General features: G+C 40.1%; 2 protein-coding genes and 4 pseudogenes across 2 annotated transcripts; 1 reads left to right on the top strand and 5 right to left on the bottom strand.

The window, feature by feature from the left end:
* Window positions 1–273: 273 nt before the first annotated feature.
* On the bottom strand, window positions 274–392 carry LOC135663705 (5S ribosomal RNA; annotated as a pseudogene).
* A 454-nt stretch (window positions 393–846) lies between these two features.
* Window positions 847–964, bottom strand: LOC135663706 (5S ribosomal RNA; annotated as a pseudogene).
* Window positions 965–1,621: 657 nt separating this feature from the next.
* Window positions 1,622–1,739, bottom strand: LOC135663708 (5S ribosomal RNA; annotated as a pseudogene).
* Window positions 1,740–1,998: 259 nt separating this feature from the next.
* On the bottom strand, window positions 1,999–2,116 carry LOC135663707 (5S ribosomal RNA; annotated as a pseudogene).
* A 5,969-nt stretch (window positions 2,117–8,085) lies between these two features.
* LOC135663703 (dof zinc finger protein 1-like) lies at window positions 8,086–10,032 on the top strand. The gene has a single exon (XM_065176854.1). It carries the CDS (start codon window positions 8,733–8,735, stop codon window positions 9,426–9,428), a length of 696 nt encoding a protein of 231 aa, XP_065032926.1. The 5' UTR covers window positions 8,086–8,732; the 3' UTR covers window positions 9,429–10,032.
* A 3,660-nt stretch (window positions 10,033–13,692) lies between these two features.
* On the bottom strand, window positions 13,693–16,301 carry LOC135663704 (dof zinc finger protein DOF1.4-like). The gene is made up of 2 exons (XM_065176855.1): window positions 16,285–16,301; window positions 13,693–15,396 (listed from the first exon to the last, which is right to left on the bottom strand). The coding sequence occupies exon 2, from the start codon at window positions 15,394–15,396 to the stop codon at window positions 14,359–14,361; it is 1,038 nt and encodes a 345-aa protein (XP_065032927.1). The 5' UTR covers window positions 16,285–16,301; the 3' UTR covers window positions 13,693–14,358.
* Between the last annotated feature and the right edge of the window lie 652 nt (window positions 16,302–16,953).

The following is a 16,953-nucleotide window of genomic DNA, read 5'->3' as shown; positions in this document are numbered from 1 at the left end:
ATGATCATACCCTTGTCTTTATGTTGTCCAACACCTAAGTGCATGTCGTGGCCGGAGAACCCGTGCATGGGTCGCATAGGGTCGATTCGACCCCGTCACACTAAAACCATCATAATTTTCTCAAACGATCTCGAAATCACTATTGCGATCCCAGTCCGAAAAGATCTCTTTAAGCCCTACGTAAGTGACTATGAAGTAATCATGTAACTTTCAAGCTTGAAAATCATTCCCTCAGAGGTCTATGACATCGGTTTTCATTCCTCGGCGCAAAAAGGAGTGTAACACGAAGAGTTCCTAGGGGATCACCCATCCTAGTACTACTTTTGCCTAATCACACTTACCTACAGAGTTCTAATGGGATCCAGTGTTTTTGTGCTGGTATGATCATGTTTTTGCATCGTTCGACACCTAAGTGTATGTCATGGTCGGAGACCCCATGCGTGGGTTGCACGGGGCTGATTCGACGCCGTCGCACTGAAATCATGGTAACTTTTTCAAATGATCTCGGAATCGCTATTGCAACCCCAATGTGGGAAGCTCTCTTCGTGCCCTACTCAAGTGACTATGAAGGGATAAAAGCAAATTTTGAGATCAAAAACCATAGCCTCGAAGGTCTACAGCATCGATTTTCATCACTCGAGGGCAAAAAAGAGTAAAACACGAGGACCTCCTAAGGGATCACCCATCCTAGTACAACTCATGCCTAAGCATGCTTAATTATAGAGTTCTAATGGAATTTGATGCTTTAGTATTGGTATGATCGCACTCGTGTTTTTTTGTCATCTTGCACCTAAGTGCACGTCGTGGCCGGCTACGACATCAGTTTTCATCGCTCAAGAGTAAAAGTGAGTGCAACACGAGGACTTCCCGAGGGGTCACCCATCCTAATACTACTCTCACCAAGCAGGCTTAAGTTCGGAGTTCTAATGGGACCTAGTGCTTTAGTGATAATATGATCGCACTTGTATTTTTAAGTCATCCGATGCCTAAGTGCACATCATGGCTGGAGACCCTGTGCGTGGGTCACACAGGGCTGATTCGACCTCGTCGCACTAAAACTATCATAACTTTCTTGAAAAATCTCGAAATTACTATTGTGACCCTAATCCAAAAAGCTCTATCGAGCCCCATGCATGTGACTATGAAGTAATCATGGTAAATTTTGGGCTAAAAACCATCACCTCAGAGGTTTACGACATCGGTTTTTATTGCTCGAGCACAAAAAAGGAGTGTAACATGAGGAGTTCCCAAGGGATCAACTATCCTAGTAGCACTCTTGCCCTACAACACTTAGTTATGGAGTTCAGTTATGGAGTTCTAATGGGATCTGATGCTTTAGTGCTAGTATAATCGTACTCATGTTTTTGAGTCGTTTGACGCCTAAGTGTGAGTCATGGTCGGAGACCTCGTGCGTGGGTTGTGTGGGGCTAATTCGACCCTGTCATGCTGAAACTGTCGTAACTTTCTTAAATGATCTCGAAATCCCTATTACGACCATAATTCGGGAAGCTCTCTTCGAGCCCCATACGGGTAACTATGAAGGTGTCATGGCAAATTTTGGCATTGAAAATCATCACTTTGGATGTCTATGACACCGGTTTTCATCGCTCGGACACAAATAGGTGTGCAACATGTGCACTTCCCATGGGATCACCCATCCTAGTACTACTCTTGCCCAAGTAGCTTAACTTCGGAGTTCTATTAGAATCCGGTGCTTTAGTGTTGGTATGATCGCAACTGCATTTTTGCATCGTTTGACACCTAAGTGCACGTCATGGCTAAAGACCCTGTGTGTGGATTGTGCGGGGTCGATTTGACCCTGTAATGTTGAAATCATCATAATTTTCTTAAATGATCTCTGAATCGCTATTGCGAATCCGATTCAAAAAGCTCTTTTTAAGCCCCATGTGGGTGACTATAAAGTGGTTATGGCAAATTTCAAGCCCGAAAATCGCCTCAAAGGTTTGCGGCATCAGTTTTCCTTACTCAGGACAAAAAGGTGTGTAACATGAGGACTTCCCAAGGGTTCAACCACCCTAGTACTATACTCACCCAAGCACATTAACTTTGGAGTTCTGATGGGCTCCAAGACTTTAGTGTTAGTATGATCGCACCCATATTTTTTCATCATACGGTGCCTAAATGCACGTCGTGGCCGGAGACCCTTTGTGTGGGTCGCACAGGACCGATTAGACCTCGTCATGCTGAAACTATCATAACTTTCTCGAATGATCTTAGAATTGCTATTATGACCCCAATCAGGAGGGGAGGTCAATTTTTCTCCCGTTTAGTGATGATCTACATGATAGATGCAGCGAATATGCTCCTCAAATCGCTGCACGATCTTCCTTTCCACATACATCACGTGATCAAGAAAGGGTCGGCCCTTCTTACTATCCACATGCTCGAAACTGGGGCTGTCAACTAAGGAGGAGAGGGAGGGAGGAGAATAGGAGGTGCCAGCCAAAAAGGGGGTCTAGCCTATGCCCCTTTGGTTTCCTCCTATTTATAGATGTCTCTTATCAACTTAACTATAATGAGTCATACCCTATTGGATAATGGATCATAATCTAACTATCAAAGACTCTTGGATTAGTGAATCTCTACCTAATAATCTCTCATTGGCTCTTATTGGATCTTACCTACAAAATCCAATAATTAAGGGGCTTACTGGATATCCAATAAGATAGGGACTCCAACAGATATCTTATATCTAAGCCTCTACTCATCGCAACATCTATCATATGTGTGTGAGCCTCTAGGCCCAATATCGAGCTGGACATGAGTCATACATATCATAACTCCTTTTGACTCGGTGAATTATCATCTCTTATAATAATTCACTCGACTCATCGACTACAAATGTAGTATGTCACTACGCCACGGTTCCTAAACGATATAAGGGAATCCAATCTATTGAACTTGGCTATCCTCAATTATCATATATCTATAGCCCCTCATCTATCTAATATCCCAGAAATCGTATATCGGGCATGGTGTTGTTAGTCTCATATATCTCGATATCTCTCTCGAGTAACATATGATCAAGATTTTTAGGGTTTGTGTTTAAAAGAGAATTAGTTTATTATCGTGACCTCATCATGTTCTGATCTCATTACACAGATCCATCGACATCATAATATATGCAACGAGCAACATAAAGTGAGAAAATACCAATAATAATGAGTAAAAAGACCATGTTGTGTGTCACATGTGCCATCACCCATATGATTGGCTTGCAGGGCACCTAGGACTAGCAGTGTGGTCCATGATGAGTTTCGCCGACCTATGCATCTCATTCTAGGGATACGTCATAGAGTTCGCAACTTACCTTTTGAACATAATTTTGACTAAGTTGATAGTATATATACCATATAAGATATGGAAAGGGAAGAAGCTTGATCTTAAGGTTGTTAAGATTTTAGGCTGTCTTGCCCACATTATGAGACATAATCCCGACAAGTTTGAATCCAAGACAAAACTATGCAAGTTCCTAAGATACCCTAAGGAAACTTGTGGGTATTATTTCTATCACCCCGATGACTAAAAAATCTTTGTAGCCAAGAGAGCGGTGTTCCTTGAGAAGGAACACATTCTTAATGGAGATAGTGGGAGCGTGATAGAGTTGAGCGAGGTTGGAGAACCTAGCTCAAGCACTGTTCTGTAGCCTAAGTATGTTAAGAAGCTAGCACACAAGTTCCAACTTTATGTAGGTCTGACAAAGTATCTCATCCTCCTTAGAGATATGTAAGACATATCAGAAAAGAGGATGTTGAAGATATTGATCATTAGACTTATGAGGAGACTATTACGAGTATAGACTCCAAGAAGTGACAAAAAGCCATGAATTCTAAGATGGATTCCATGTACTCCAATAAGGTTTGGAACATAGTTGATGCACTTAAGGGTATCGTACCCATTGGTTGCAAGTGGATCTTCAAGAAGAAGATCGGAGAAGATGAAAATATTGAGACCTATAAAGCAATGCTAGTGGATAAGGGGTATCGTTAAAGACAATGTGTTGACTATGACGAAACCTTCTCACATGTAGTCATGCTGAAATCTATCTGAATTCTCTTGGCTATTGCAGCACACTATGACTATGAAATTTGACAAATGAACGTGAAAACTATGTTCCTCATTGGCAACCTCGAGGAGGATGTGTATATGATACAACATAAGAGATTCATGTCCAAGGAGAGTCCAAATAAGATGTGCAGATTGTTTAGATCTATCTATGGACTAAAGCAAGCTTCCTAAAGTTGAAACATAAGATTTTTTGAGACAATTAGATCTTATGATTTCGTTAAGAATGAAGATAAGCTTTGTGTGTATAGGAAGGTAAGTGAGCACTATCACATTTTTGGTATTATATGTGTATGACATTATGATCATTAAAAATGATGTAGTAACGCTTTTCATAGTAAAGACTTGGCTATCTAAACATTTCTCCATAAAGGACTTAAGGAAAGCATCATATATCTTGGGGATTCAGATCTACAGAAATAGATCCAAGAGGATACTTGACTTGTCGTAGTCCAGGTACATAAACACCATTGTCAAAAGTTTTGACATGAAAAATTTCAATTGAAGTCTCGTACCGATGAGACATAGAATATCACTTTCTAGGAGTATATCTCAAAATACTCTTGAAGAAAGAGCAAACATGGATAGGATACCTTATGCCTCAACAATATGATTGATCATATATGCTATGCTATGTACTATGCTTGATATATCGTATGCTAATCTAGGTTTGGAACACTAGAAGGCAGTAAAGTGTATCCTTAAATACTTGAGAATGACTATAGATCTTTTACTAGTATATGAAAGAAGTAACCTCAAGGTTGAGGGCTATATGGACTCGAGTTTCCAATTCGATATCGATAATAGCAAATCTAACTCAAGGTATGTGTTCAGCTTGAATAGAGAAGCAATATGCTGGAAGAGTTTCAAGCAAGATACTACTAGTCGTAAGTGTCATGTAAGTCAATCACGTGAGTGGTGGTATATGTAATATGACACATACTCTTTTTGCTTATTATTTAATTAATTTTTTTCTTATTTTATGTCGCCTATTGTATGTATGGTGATGTCCATGGATCTATGTAATAGAAATCTGATCATGATGATATCATAATAATGAGACTGATTCATCTTTAAATATAGACTCTAAATAATCTCAGTCATAGGTTACTCGAGAGGGAAATCGAAATAACAGGATAAACTTGTGTGTTATATATCTATCCATATGATGGAGGCAGTTGGTTGTTGGGAAATTTGAGGCACCATCACATGCATAGTAGAAGAAAAATAAAATAAAATCTTAGATTTTTTCACAGAAAGAAAAGGTTTCATCATTGTGTGAAGATTAGTATGCAAAACCTGTAAAACCAAAAACTATGTGTATATAAAATATGTGTTATCTAGGGAGATCATATATCCCTAAAATTTTGTAGGTCTATAGGAGAGGATGAAAGAGGTCAATTGTCTTCTCTAGCGGTGATTCACATGGTAGGGGCTACGAAGACACTCCTCAAATAGCTGCACAATCCTCCTTTCCATGTGCACCATGCAATTAAGAAGGGACTAGCCCTTCTTGTTGTCCACACGCCCTAAACAAGGGCTGTTGGTTGAGGAGAAGAGGGGGAGATGAGTATAAGAGGTGGCAGCTAAAAGGGTCTAGCCTATGGTCCTTTAGTTCCCTCCTATTTATAGAGGCCCATTATCAACTTAACCATAATAGATCATACCCTATTGGATACTGGATCTCCATCTAAAACTATCTAAGCCTCTTGGATTAGTGGATCTCTACCAAATAATCTCTCATTGGCTCTTATTAGATCTTATCCACAAGATTCAATAATCCATAGGCTTATTGGATATCTAATAAGATAGGGGCTCTAGTGGATATCTCATATATGAACCTCTACTTGTCGCAACACTTACTATATGTGTGTGACCCTCTAAGCCCAATATTAAGTTGGTCGTGAGTCATACATGTCAAAACTCATCGACTATGAACGTACTATGCCACTATACCGTAGTCCCAAGATGATACAAGAGAATCCAATCCATTGGACTTGTCTATCCTTAGTTACTATGTATCTATAGTTTCTCATCCATTTATATCCCAGAAAACGTATTTCGAGCATAGTGTTATTAGGTCCATATGATTTCTACTCGAGCCTCGCTCTAATCATATTCTCCCAAAGAACACTTTCTCTCTCAATTCGAATGACCCTAACCAATGATTTGTTTGAGCAAGAACATATATGATATTTCTCTCATGACACCGAGAGCAAATGATCCTCTATCGATACTCAATTGCCATCGTAAGATTGGTTGTTACTCCCGATAACTGGTCGTGCTAGATTTGGAACTTACAGACGTATGTTATAAATGTCTAAAGGGTAGAATTTTCTATCATAAATGTCTAGTATGAGAAGTCTAAAGCCCTACGAGATCGGTTATTTATTTTCTTACATGGGGATTCTAAGTATGAGTCCATTTAGTTATTTTTTTTACTTTATTTCTTTGTGAATATTCTCCAATTGTTGATCTATCTTACTAAAGTGGTCTTAGATCTCGATTAAGAGGTTGGCCGATTAAGTGATTGACTCATTCAGAAATTTTTATTCCGACGGAGGGATTAGGCTTTGGGCCAATGGCGGGGAATGTACCTCTAATGGTACTTGGACCTGAGTCAAGTAAGATTCGACTACTAGACTAGGAACAAGAATTTGGTGGATCAAGAGCTAGGATTGACAAAGCGAATGTAAATGGGGCTTAATGGGCAAGTTGGGCAAGTTGAGGAAGGTAGGGAACAACGATTTGGACTATTTTGGTTAAAACTTATATTTGTTTGATTAGGGTATGAAAGGATTCCAAAGGAATAGCCATGATTGCGGGAGCTACGGGAAGCGATTGGGTGAAGGTTGGGTCTTTAAAAAGCTATCAAAATAGGTTGGGGTTCATCATAGGGAGAGGATTCGGACCAATCAACAACCTCAATTGTCTCTTATTCGAGATCATTGAAATCAGGAGGTTCAACAAAGGAGCATTTAAGGCTATTGGACTTGGTTCGTTGAAGTTCGAGGGATTCGGATCCTTGAGATTTATTCAAAAAAGACCTTTGAGGTTTCCTTGAGATATAATGGTGAACCCTTCTTCTAACACTAATCTGTTAGAGTATATTTTAGTTGTCTAAGCTAGAAACTAACCGAATCCAGCCTAATTCTTCTCCGAAGTAGTTTCAAGGTGGAACTCATCAAGTTGGATATATAAACCCTATCAGAGGCATTCCCAATAGAGATTCGTTCTATGTTTGGGCATACCTACATGGTCCCTTTTATAACGAATGCTTAGGAGGGCTATTACGTAACTAGTATGGTAACAGAAGCATAAGAACCGATCATAACCACCTTGCATGAACGATTATGCTCATTTGTTATGCTAGTTAGAACAGTTATGCTTATTTGTTTACACGATAATGGATGGACGAAGATCGTCCATACTTGTTTTATAATTAGTACTTATGGGATATGATTATATGAGGCTGAGATAGTAATGAAAGGCCATTTAAATGGCTCCCATGTGTCAGCTAGGTAGCTCAGCCATGTGGGAATGAGGTGTCAAAGTATATAATGATAGTGTTAGCATGTCACTTTTATCATAATAGTTTCTATCTTTAATTTTTTATATTTATTTATTTTTTCTCATCATTGAGTGTATGTTGATATGTACAATTTATTACATATATATATATAAATTATTTCTAATTTAAATAAATTTATTTTATTAATAGATTAACTAAATAACTCTTGCATCAATCACATAAATAGACACAAAGTTTTCCTCTCATGCCATCTTAATTTTAATTCTAATATTATTAACTATGAGATTTGTTATAATACATTCTTGACACATAAAAACATCATAATTTGACTAATGGTAAATATTTTCTGGTTGGTTGGCTGCTTTTTGGCATTATATTTTTAGCGTAATTTGCAGATGTGGATATCGAAAGACTATATATAGTAGTTATTTTCCAAGGTGGTGTGCCTGCAGAATTATGTCCAGCAGAGTGAGAGTAGTCTGAGAAATGGAGACCGGTGACAGAGAGAGAGAGAGTGACCGGAAACTTCCTCTCTCTGCCGCTGCCGCTGCTGCCTTAAGAAAGCCCAGCGTCTCTCTCTCTCTCTCTCTCTCTCTCTCTCTCTCCACATATCACTCGTCATCGGACCCACCCAACGAGTCACCTCCGACAACTGCTTTCTTTGTCCAACAGCAGACGCCACCTCCTAATTCTCCCTCTTCCTTCTCCACTCCGCCTCTCTTCAGCAGCAGCTCTTCTTGTTCACCGTATCTTCTTAGCTACTGCTGATATGATTTGCTTACTGAAGCTTTGCGATGCATGCACACTGTGGATCCGAAGAAATCTTCTTGTGGATTGTATGATAAATGAAGCAGCTCATAGTTGGCAATATATTTATTATCTTTGTGCTTGAATTCTCAGCACACAGTCTGGCATTGGACACGTTGAAGTAGTCTCCCACAAGACGAAAATTCCTCGCTCTTGCCGAGCAATAAAGCTTCCGCGTACAGAGCCCCCGCCAGGCGTCCCCTATTTGGAGCCACTCCTTCCCGCCCTCTGCTTTCTCTTTAAGTAGTCGCCATTATTCCCTCCTGTCGTTCTGCCTTTTTGTGCCTTCCACCCGTCATAGAGAGGAATGGAGCAGCAGCAGCAGCGGAGGCAGCGGCAGCAGCAGAAGCAGCCGTCGCGAGTGCCATGCGCGAGGTGCGGTTCGGAGGACACCAAGTTCTGCTACTACAACAACTACAACACTTCCCAGCCGAGGCACTACTGCAGGACCTGCAAGCGCTACTGGACTCACGGCGGCACCCTCCGCAACGTCCCCGAAGGTGGCTGCTCCAAGAAGATCAAGAAGAAACAGTCGCTGCCGTCGTCTTCAGCCTCGTCCAAGAAGCTTCCTCAAGCACAAGCGCCGATTATCCCCCAGATGCAGGACACTGCGGCTGGTGCGCTCGGCCACCCGACCCGAGCTCCCATGCCGACTCCATTCTTCCATGCCGGAGGAGGCGGAGCAGCCGGGTGGGAAGATCATATACTAAATGAGTCCGGTCTTCCTGTCTTCAACCCCGTACCGCCGCCGCCGCCGGGATTCAATCGCCTGCAATCGCTGGATGGAATCAGCTTGCAGCAGATGGCGCAGCGGCGGCGGTTGAACCTGCCGCTGCACCAAAACTTGACGATGTTCCAACAAGAGCATCAAATGAATCCTCCCATGTTCACCCCCGCAGCTTCCTCCGTCGCTGCGACTGCGACATCCGAAGCCAGGAATCGGAACAACAGCATGTCTGCCGCCTTTCGTCCTCCTCCATCTTCGTCTTCCTCATTCATGTAAAACGAGTTCGCCTCGCTTCAAGAAATATTTGTTAGGTTGGTAAATATTTGAGGAGTCACTATGTAGAATATTAGGATTAGGATTAGAAATTCAAGTAAAACAACAAAAGTTCTCGTCAAATTAGGTTTTATCGCTATAAATACATCATGTATCCTAAGGGAGATGGTTGAGAGAGAGGCTCTTTTAGAGTCCATATGAGAGGACGTCCATTGGATTCAAGGTTTCTATGAGATATTTCTTATATTTATTTTTTTCATGCGATAAAATATTTAGTTTTTTCTATTATTCTTTGATTATTATTATTATTTATTTGTTTGTTTCGAAATCTTCTCTCTCCCAACAAAACATACGTATGAAGCTTTCTCCGCGAGAGATGATGACATGCATGCTTCTTCTTCAGCCATCGATATTATCTTTGTGGTGTGGTGTGTTTCATGGTTTTGATGTGCACAGAAGCCGCGTTGTGTTTCATGGTTTTGGTGCGTGGAGAAGCCGCGTTTGCATGAGGATTGCAAACGTGAAAAGAAAGGTTACAGTGGGACGTGGAAACCAAGGAAGAGATAATTCCATTAAGAAGAAGAAGAAGAAGAAGAAGAAGAAGAGGAGGATACACTGCATGGCAAATTGACTTCTTTCTTGTCTGTTTAGTGATACCACTTAGTGGGTTAGGTGTAAGGATGAGTGAGTATGATGTATACGTATGGTATGTAATTAAAGACTAATTCAACATATATAATAGTTTCTTGTAGGAGAAGGTTGCATAAGAAATTATGTAGTGGTCAGATATGATGTGCGTGAAAAATCTTTGTCGGAAGATGTCATCATACTTTGATTATTTTAGGCGATTTGATTCTTTGTGCTTCCATCATAGGAGTTCTTCAAAATATTATTTTTATGTGCATACATTGTAGAAAAGTTATATTACATATATATATATATATATATATATATATATATATATATATATATATATATATATGATGTCATTATAACTTACAATTTGATATAAAACTTTCCAATTTGTTACATAAAAAAATTGATTAGACAATCAAAATTTTGCATACAAAACTATGAAAAGTAGGTGATTGCAATTTACCCCTCCCAAGTGTTGAAATTAGTTGGATGGGTATGTGTTGGGAAAATGAGAGCAATATTGGAGAGGGATTTCAAACAAGATAATGGCATGGAAGAAGCTATGAAATTAATGGACATGAGAAGCAAGAATAAAATGTGTTGTATTTAATTCAATCCTACATAAGCTTAATCTTGAATTAATGTCTGATCATAGCTTAGTTGCAAGATCAAATTGCAGTTCCAAGTAAGGCTTTAACAGTGTGTGAGATTTTGAGATATATGCAATATATTCCATCATTTTGATGAATAAATTCGGATTACTGGTAACTCTATTGGAGGATCATTAGTGAAGGCTTCATGAAGAGTTTATATCTCAATCCAAAACCATATGTAAATTTTCTAGTATCGATTAATCCCTTCTTCTTTTTTTTTCTTGATTTAGGATTGGGTTTACTAAACCCAAGAACAAGCATTAGCTCTAATGAAAAGGTTAAGAAAATATGGATCAAAAAAGTGTAATCTTCGACAAAATTAGACGATATTTTTTGCAACATGACAACAAAAATGATTAAAATGGTTTGAATTGAATCTTATCAGTCCATGCCAAGTGCTAAAAGCATTGAAGAATGATGAGTTCTAACAACTAGTAGAGTAGGAAATATTATGAATAGTTTTACTTGGCCTGTGGCAAGTACTATCTTATAATGCAAAGCATGACCAACTTTTGCAGCAAGCTTGTGGTCTTCAATCATATCACATGCATGTAGGTCAGTTCATGCACTGAGTGCAATCCACTGATGGCAGATGGTACTAAAGCTCCAACTGAGGAGATGAGAAAATAATAATTGAATGTGTGAACAAAGAAGAAAAGAGACAGCGGATGGTAAATTCAAGGAAGAGGTAGCAGAAAGAGATTAAACAAGTCATAAGCTTTCATTAAAAATGTGTGAAAACAAAAGTTTCACTTCTTAACTCTTTCGATCAGAAGCACAATTGTCAAAGTTATCAGCAAACAGTATCAACTCATGCAGTGTCTCCTCCCAAGTATTGCTAATAAACAGTGCTCATCAGCATATCATGTGCCAAAAGTTCAATTTTTGCAGCAAGGAAAGGATGAAATGAGACATTCTAATAATTCTTTTCTTTGCCAAACCATTCGATAGTGTTTAATCTACGGTATGATTTCTTTCTTCTAGATGCTTAAAAAGCAGGAGTTTTTGAAGGATTGGTTTACTATTTATATGATGATTTAGTCTACCACTGTTTGGTTCATCATCAATATATCAAGTGGTGAAGGAATTGATGGTAAGATCTGCAACATTGGAGTGGACTGACACATCAGAACCAGGAATTGTTTGAAACTCCAAATCTAACCATTGATTTTTTCTTAATCTAAATAAAGTAAGAAAGAAAGAAAAAGAACTTTCCCTTGTTACTGGTAATGTTAATATGATAGGTTTAGAAGATGACAGATGGAAGGGATTGCTTATAAATGCTGCACAAAGACATTTGGTCATTCCCTCACTGCTTCTGGAGAATCTAACTTAGCTTCTTTTTGGATGTCTCCTTGACTTCTCTGGAGAATTATATTCCATAAATCCTTGAAATTTTTCCATGTCAAATCGTAGAAAGCCTGATCACTTAACAATCATTCATATATATGATTCTGTAGCAATTCTAGAATTGGCTCTCACTGATCTACCTACCAGAATAATAGAAAGAACTGGATTCCAGGAATTTTGTGGGTTCTAATATGCTCATGAAAAGGAAGAAACATGTGAATTCCTTGGATGACAGCAATTCCAATCCTGAGTTATCATGTCAAAATGAGACATAGGGATCTAAACTGAAATAACTCCAATAAATCTGACAAAATATTTGATAAGTCCAGAATGAAAAGAATCATTTCTTGGAATGTGAAGATAGAGAACATGTTTTAGCTTAATATAAAATAGAAAAGCATTGATATCAATCAAATTATTTGGTTCCCAACTGAAATAGCTTACAGATGAATGTTAAAGGCCACTTTCATTTATTTGGCTTGAGAGCAAATTAAATGTCCTCTTATAATGTTAAACTTGTATGGACATCTAAATGTTGTTACTCATGGTTAAGGCATTATAATTCTTGATTTTGGAAGTATATATTATCAATCATTGTCCTATTTCAGACAAACTAGAGCTGTACATAACTGACTCAATATCTTTAATTACAACAAATATGTGATACCTCAACTTAAGCTTGATTTCTGCACATGAGTCAAGTTAAATGTGTTCCCAGATTTATATATATATATATATATATATATATATTCATTGACTTAGGACTATTTTGACCTGTTTTTGTAAGTTGGATTGTTATTAATTGAATGAGCAGAATATTAATATAATATGTCTTCTGGTTAAAACAAATCTAAGTTTTTTCTATGATTTATGGTTAAATTGCAATTTTTTCTTCTCCCATTCTGTGCATTTTTCTTTTTCTTTTTCTCTTTCCTTACGTTAAAGAACTATCCATAGAAGTCCTTAAAAATCTATATTTCAACAACATTAGGACTTAAGACTCTCTTCATCGCCTCTTTTGATTTTCCTTTTTCTTTCTGCAAAATAATTTGAATCACAACAAGGAGAATAACATATTTAAACAATTTGATTAAATTGACATTTTTTGACAGAATAATTTGAGCTCAACTTCTTCGCATGAACCTAATTTTTCCCTACAATTTGAGCTTTTACTTCACAATTAATTGGCTATCAGCTTTTGTTATATCTGCTCACAATATCTGAGACAGATTCCCGGACCATGCTGATAGCTGCAATATGATCTTCCAATGATAAGAGACTCTAATGCATCAAAAAGAATGTTCGAGGAGTGGAGCATTGCACTGCTATGTTACATGGGGAAAGTGGTTCCTGTTTCTGTTGCCATGAGTAGTGGACCTTCTTCTTCTTCTTCTTTGCCACAAGATAAAAGAGTTGTCCATGAAACAAATAGACAAGCAAACTAGAACAAAAGCTGATACAAATGACTGCCAAATCTTTGAGACTTTACATGTAATAAGCATAAGCCATCCATTTGCCTTGTAAAGATTCTACTGACATTATCAATGAAGGTAAGGAAAGCTGCTGTAAAGAAAAGCACAAACTCTTGCTAGAATACTGCACATAGACAGTCATTGCACTTCTGAACATAATCATCAGAGCAAACATGCCCATTCAGTCCACTATCAATATGAGCAGAGTTAATACTTGTTACAGTGAAAGAAAGGCCAAAAAGCAGGCAATAGATCACTCATAAAAGTGAAATGAAATCCCACTACAGAAAACTATATGTACCAAGTTCTTTCTGCCAACACACCAAAAAAACACACAAAAGCGAAAAAGATAAATATCTCAATTGTTAATTGGCTTCTTCAACAGCATAAATCACCTCAACTGACGAAGAAGAAGATGATGAAGACTTCTGACAATGCCCAAAAAACGCAAACCACTCAATAAGAAGATGGTATATGCCATGCCTGCTATGTACATACATGCAAGACCAGCTCACTCCTCCAGCTTCTTCTTCTTCCTAGTTCACTAAAAACTGATGACAATACACGTTATTGAGCTGAAAAGATCCGAGGGTCCTCTCCCAACAAACTGAGACGTTTGCAAACCGACAGGATCTCTCCGATCGGCACTGCTCTAGTAATCCGCCCCCGCCACCACATTACAGTGAGCATGTAATATAGATATAGCGCACTGACCTTACTACCATGTATAATTCGGAAACATCGTAATGAAAAAGAAGATGCAACAACCATGAATGAACAGGATTGAGAGACAATACTTATCGGCCGCACTTCACCCTTAGACTAGATCAGAGGAGTGACTGATGAACCATAGTTCATGCCGTCCGGCCAACCACCGGTGCCGCCGATGACTAAATTCCAGTACGTGGCTGCAGCTGGACCAAAATTATCCAACGAGTTCACTGATGGAATCTGCCAATCTGTGCAGCTGTTCATCAAGTTATTGGTTTGCCCTTCCCACTTCACTTCCTTCGTCATGGCATTAAGACTCCCACCGATGCCAGAGGCTTGCAGTTCATCGAAGGGCAATATGGCCTGGTAGTCCGCCACTTGCTTGAGCTGCTTAATGCTCGACGCTAGCTGTGATGCAGATGGCAAAGATGACCCAAAAAGTGGATAGTCGTCCACCGGCGACAATGGCTGAAGCTCACCGAGATGGTACTCGTTCTCACGCTGCGGATTGGATGGAAGCCCGAGTCCGGGTGCGCCGAGATGAGGCTGCAGATCGAAGGCAGTAGTGCAAGAGGGGATGTGGAGACTGTTCATAATAATTGGCAACGTGAGGCTCATATCCGACGATGAGGACGCCGTTTGCAGAGCATAAAGCGCAGCGGCGTCGAGGTGGGATGGAGAAGGTCTCTGCACCAAGAGGGAAGGGACCGGATCAGGCGGCAGAAGAGGGCGGCGGTGCGGATGGTTCGGCGGTGCCATGGGGGCAGCCGCCGGCTTCTTGGCGCGCTTGTTCCTGCGGCACCCGCCACCTACCGGGACGTTCCGGAGGGTGCCGCCGCGCGTCCAGTACCGCTTACAGGCCTTGCAGAAGTGCCGCGGCTGAGATAGGCTGTAATTGTTGTAGTAGCAGAACTTGGTGTTCGACGAATCGCAGCGAGGGCATCTCAGGACGGCCTGCGATTGATCCTGCGCTGATGGCTTGTCCATAACCCTAGCAGCAGCACCGGAAGTAGTAGAACTAGCATGAATCATATTGTTCTTGTTGGTCTCGTTGTTGCCGCTGCTGCTGGTGTTGCCGCTGCTGCTGGTAGTGGTGATATTATCGTCGTCGCTGTTGATTGCAGTGACCAGTAGCCTTTCACCCATCATCTGCAAAGGAAATAGAATAAAGGAGTTCTCAGATCCATGAGATGTTAAGATAGAGAGAGAGGAAAGCTAGGGGGGGGTGGAGGTCTGTGAATGATGGGACCAGAGGAAGGTTCCCTGACAACAGCTAGCCAACAAAAACAAGCATGCAGTATTATTGACTGACGGTGATAGGTACAGAGATTGATAGAGAGAAGGGAGAGCAGGAAACCAGTGAGGGACAGATGCCACATGAGGACTAGTGGAAGGAAGGAGAAAATGGTACCAACCTACTTGTGGCCATTCCTCGATGAGATGATGCCCAACCCCCCCCCTCTCTCTCTCTCTCTCTCTCACTATCTCATTCTCTCTCTATTTTATAGCATTTTCCTTCGTCCGACCGGACACAACTCCTGAGTTCCGATAGGAGAAATCAGAGTTCAAGGTAGTAGCAGCAATAAGGTTACAGAGGATATGGAGTATACAAGTAGTGGCAGCAGAGTGAGGAGGGGAGAATGAATCCCGAGGGAGGAGTAGTCGTAAGCGAGAGAAACGAGGCTGTGGAGGGGCAGGAGAAGAATCCTTGCGACTGCCACTTAGCTTTCTTTTCCTTTCTTTATCTTCTTTTTCCTCTCATTTCTTGTGTTTTCCCTGTGCTTCTCGCATCTGTTCAAAGCATCCCCCCTTCTGTGCATTGAAAGAAAGGAACTCTTACGGGAAAGCGACAACACGCAGCATGTGGGCTTGTGTGTTTAAGACTCAGAGAGAGAGAGAGAGAGAAGGGGGCGTGCCGCTGCTTTAAGAGGACAGCAGATGGTCTCAGCCATGTGGACAGCGCACAGCTTGCTGCTACTAATCTATCTCCAGGGAGGTAGATGAAAAAGCAATCACGTTCGAGGGAGAGGAACAAACCAGAGAGGGATTTTTGTAGTCTCCCGATAAATCTCCTCTGCATCCCCACAATTATTCTTCTTCTTCCCTCGATCTTAAGTACTTAATCACATCGCATCGGAATCAGATTGTGCTGGTGTTGTTCTTCTTTCTTTATTCCTTGAAGATTGTGCTGTTGCGAACAGAAAGAAACAAACACAAGTAACATCGAGTTTGGTGTTTAAGGATTGAGCATGCTGCAGTGAAAATAAGAACGAATGATGAACAAAGACATGGACTGGCCGACGAGCATTGGATGCACATGGAAAGATGATAAAATAACAAGAGTAAAATGAACCCAATTCACTAGATAAAAGATACATCGACGACAGGAAAAGATGAAGAGAATGTTTGTGACACGTTAAGAGACAGAAAACGAGAGAGAGAGACAGAGACAGACAGACAGAGGAAGTATCCAACTTACAGAATTCGACAAAGTCGAAGATATTAGTTTCAGTTATACCTAACACTATTTTCCCTTGAATGAATTCAGAATACACATTTATTGATGGAATCTTTTTTATGGTGTTATGTCTGTCAGCTAATAGAAGATGTTTCAAAATAAAAGCTTACCACCTGAAGGAGCAATAGAGCTACTCGACTTGCAGCTAGCACCGTTTGCTGGCATTTCAAAATGAATCTACCAATCTC

This window comes from Musa acuminata, unplaced genomic scaffold, assembly GCF_036884655.1.
Source record: "Musa acuminata AAA Group cultivar baxijiao unplaced genomic scaffold, Cavendish_Baxijiao_AAA HiC_scaffold_748, whole genome shotgun sequence".
Taxonomy (NCBI): Eukaryota; Viridiplantae; Streptophyta; class Magnoliopsida; order Zingiberales; family Musaceae; genus Musa; species Musa acuminata.
This window is presented reverse-complemented; position numbering and strand designations above follow the sequence as displayed.

What these genes read in the sequence shown, in the direction of transcription:
- LOC135663703 (XM_065176854.1), top strand. Translation starts at nt 8,733, where the DNA reads ATGGAGCAGCAGCAGCAGCGGAGGCAGCGGCAGCAGCAGAAGCAGCCG.
- LOC135663704 (XM_065176855.1), bottom strand. Translation starts at nt 15,396, where the DNA reads ATGATGGGTGAAAGGCTACTGGTCACTGCAATCAACAGCGACGACGAT.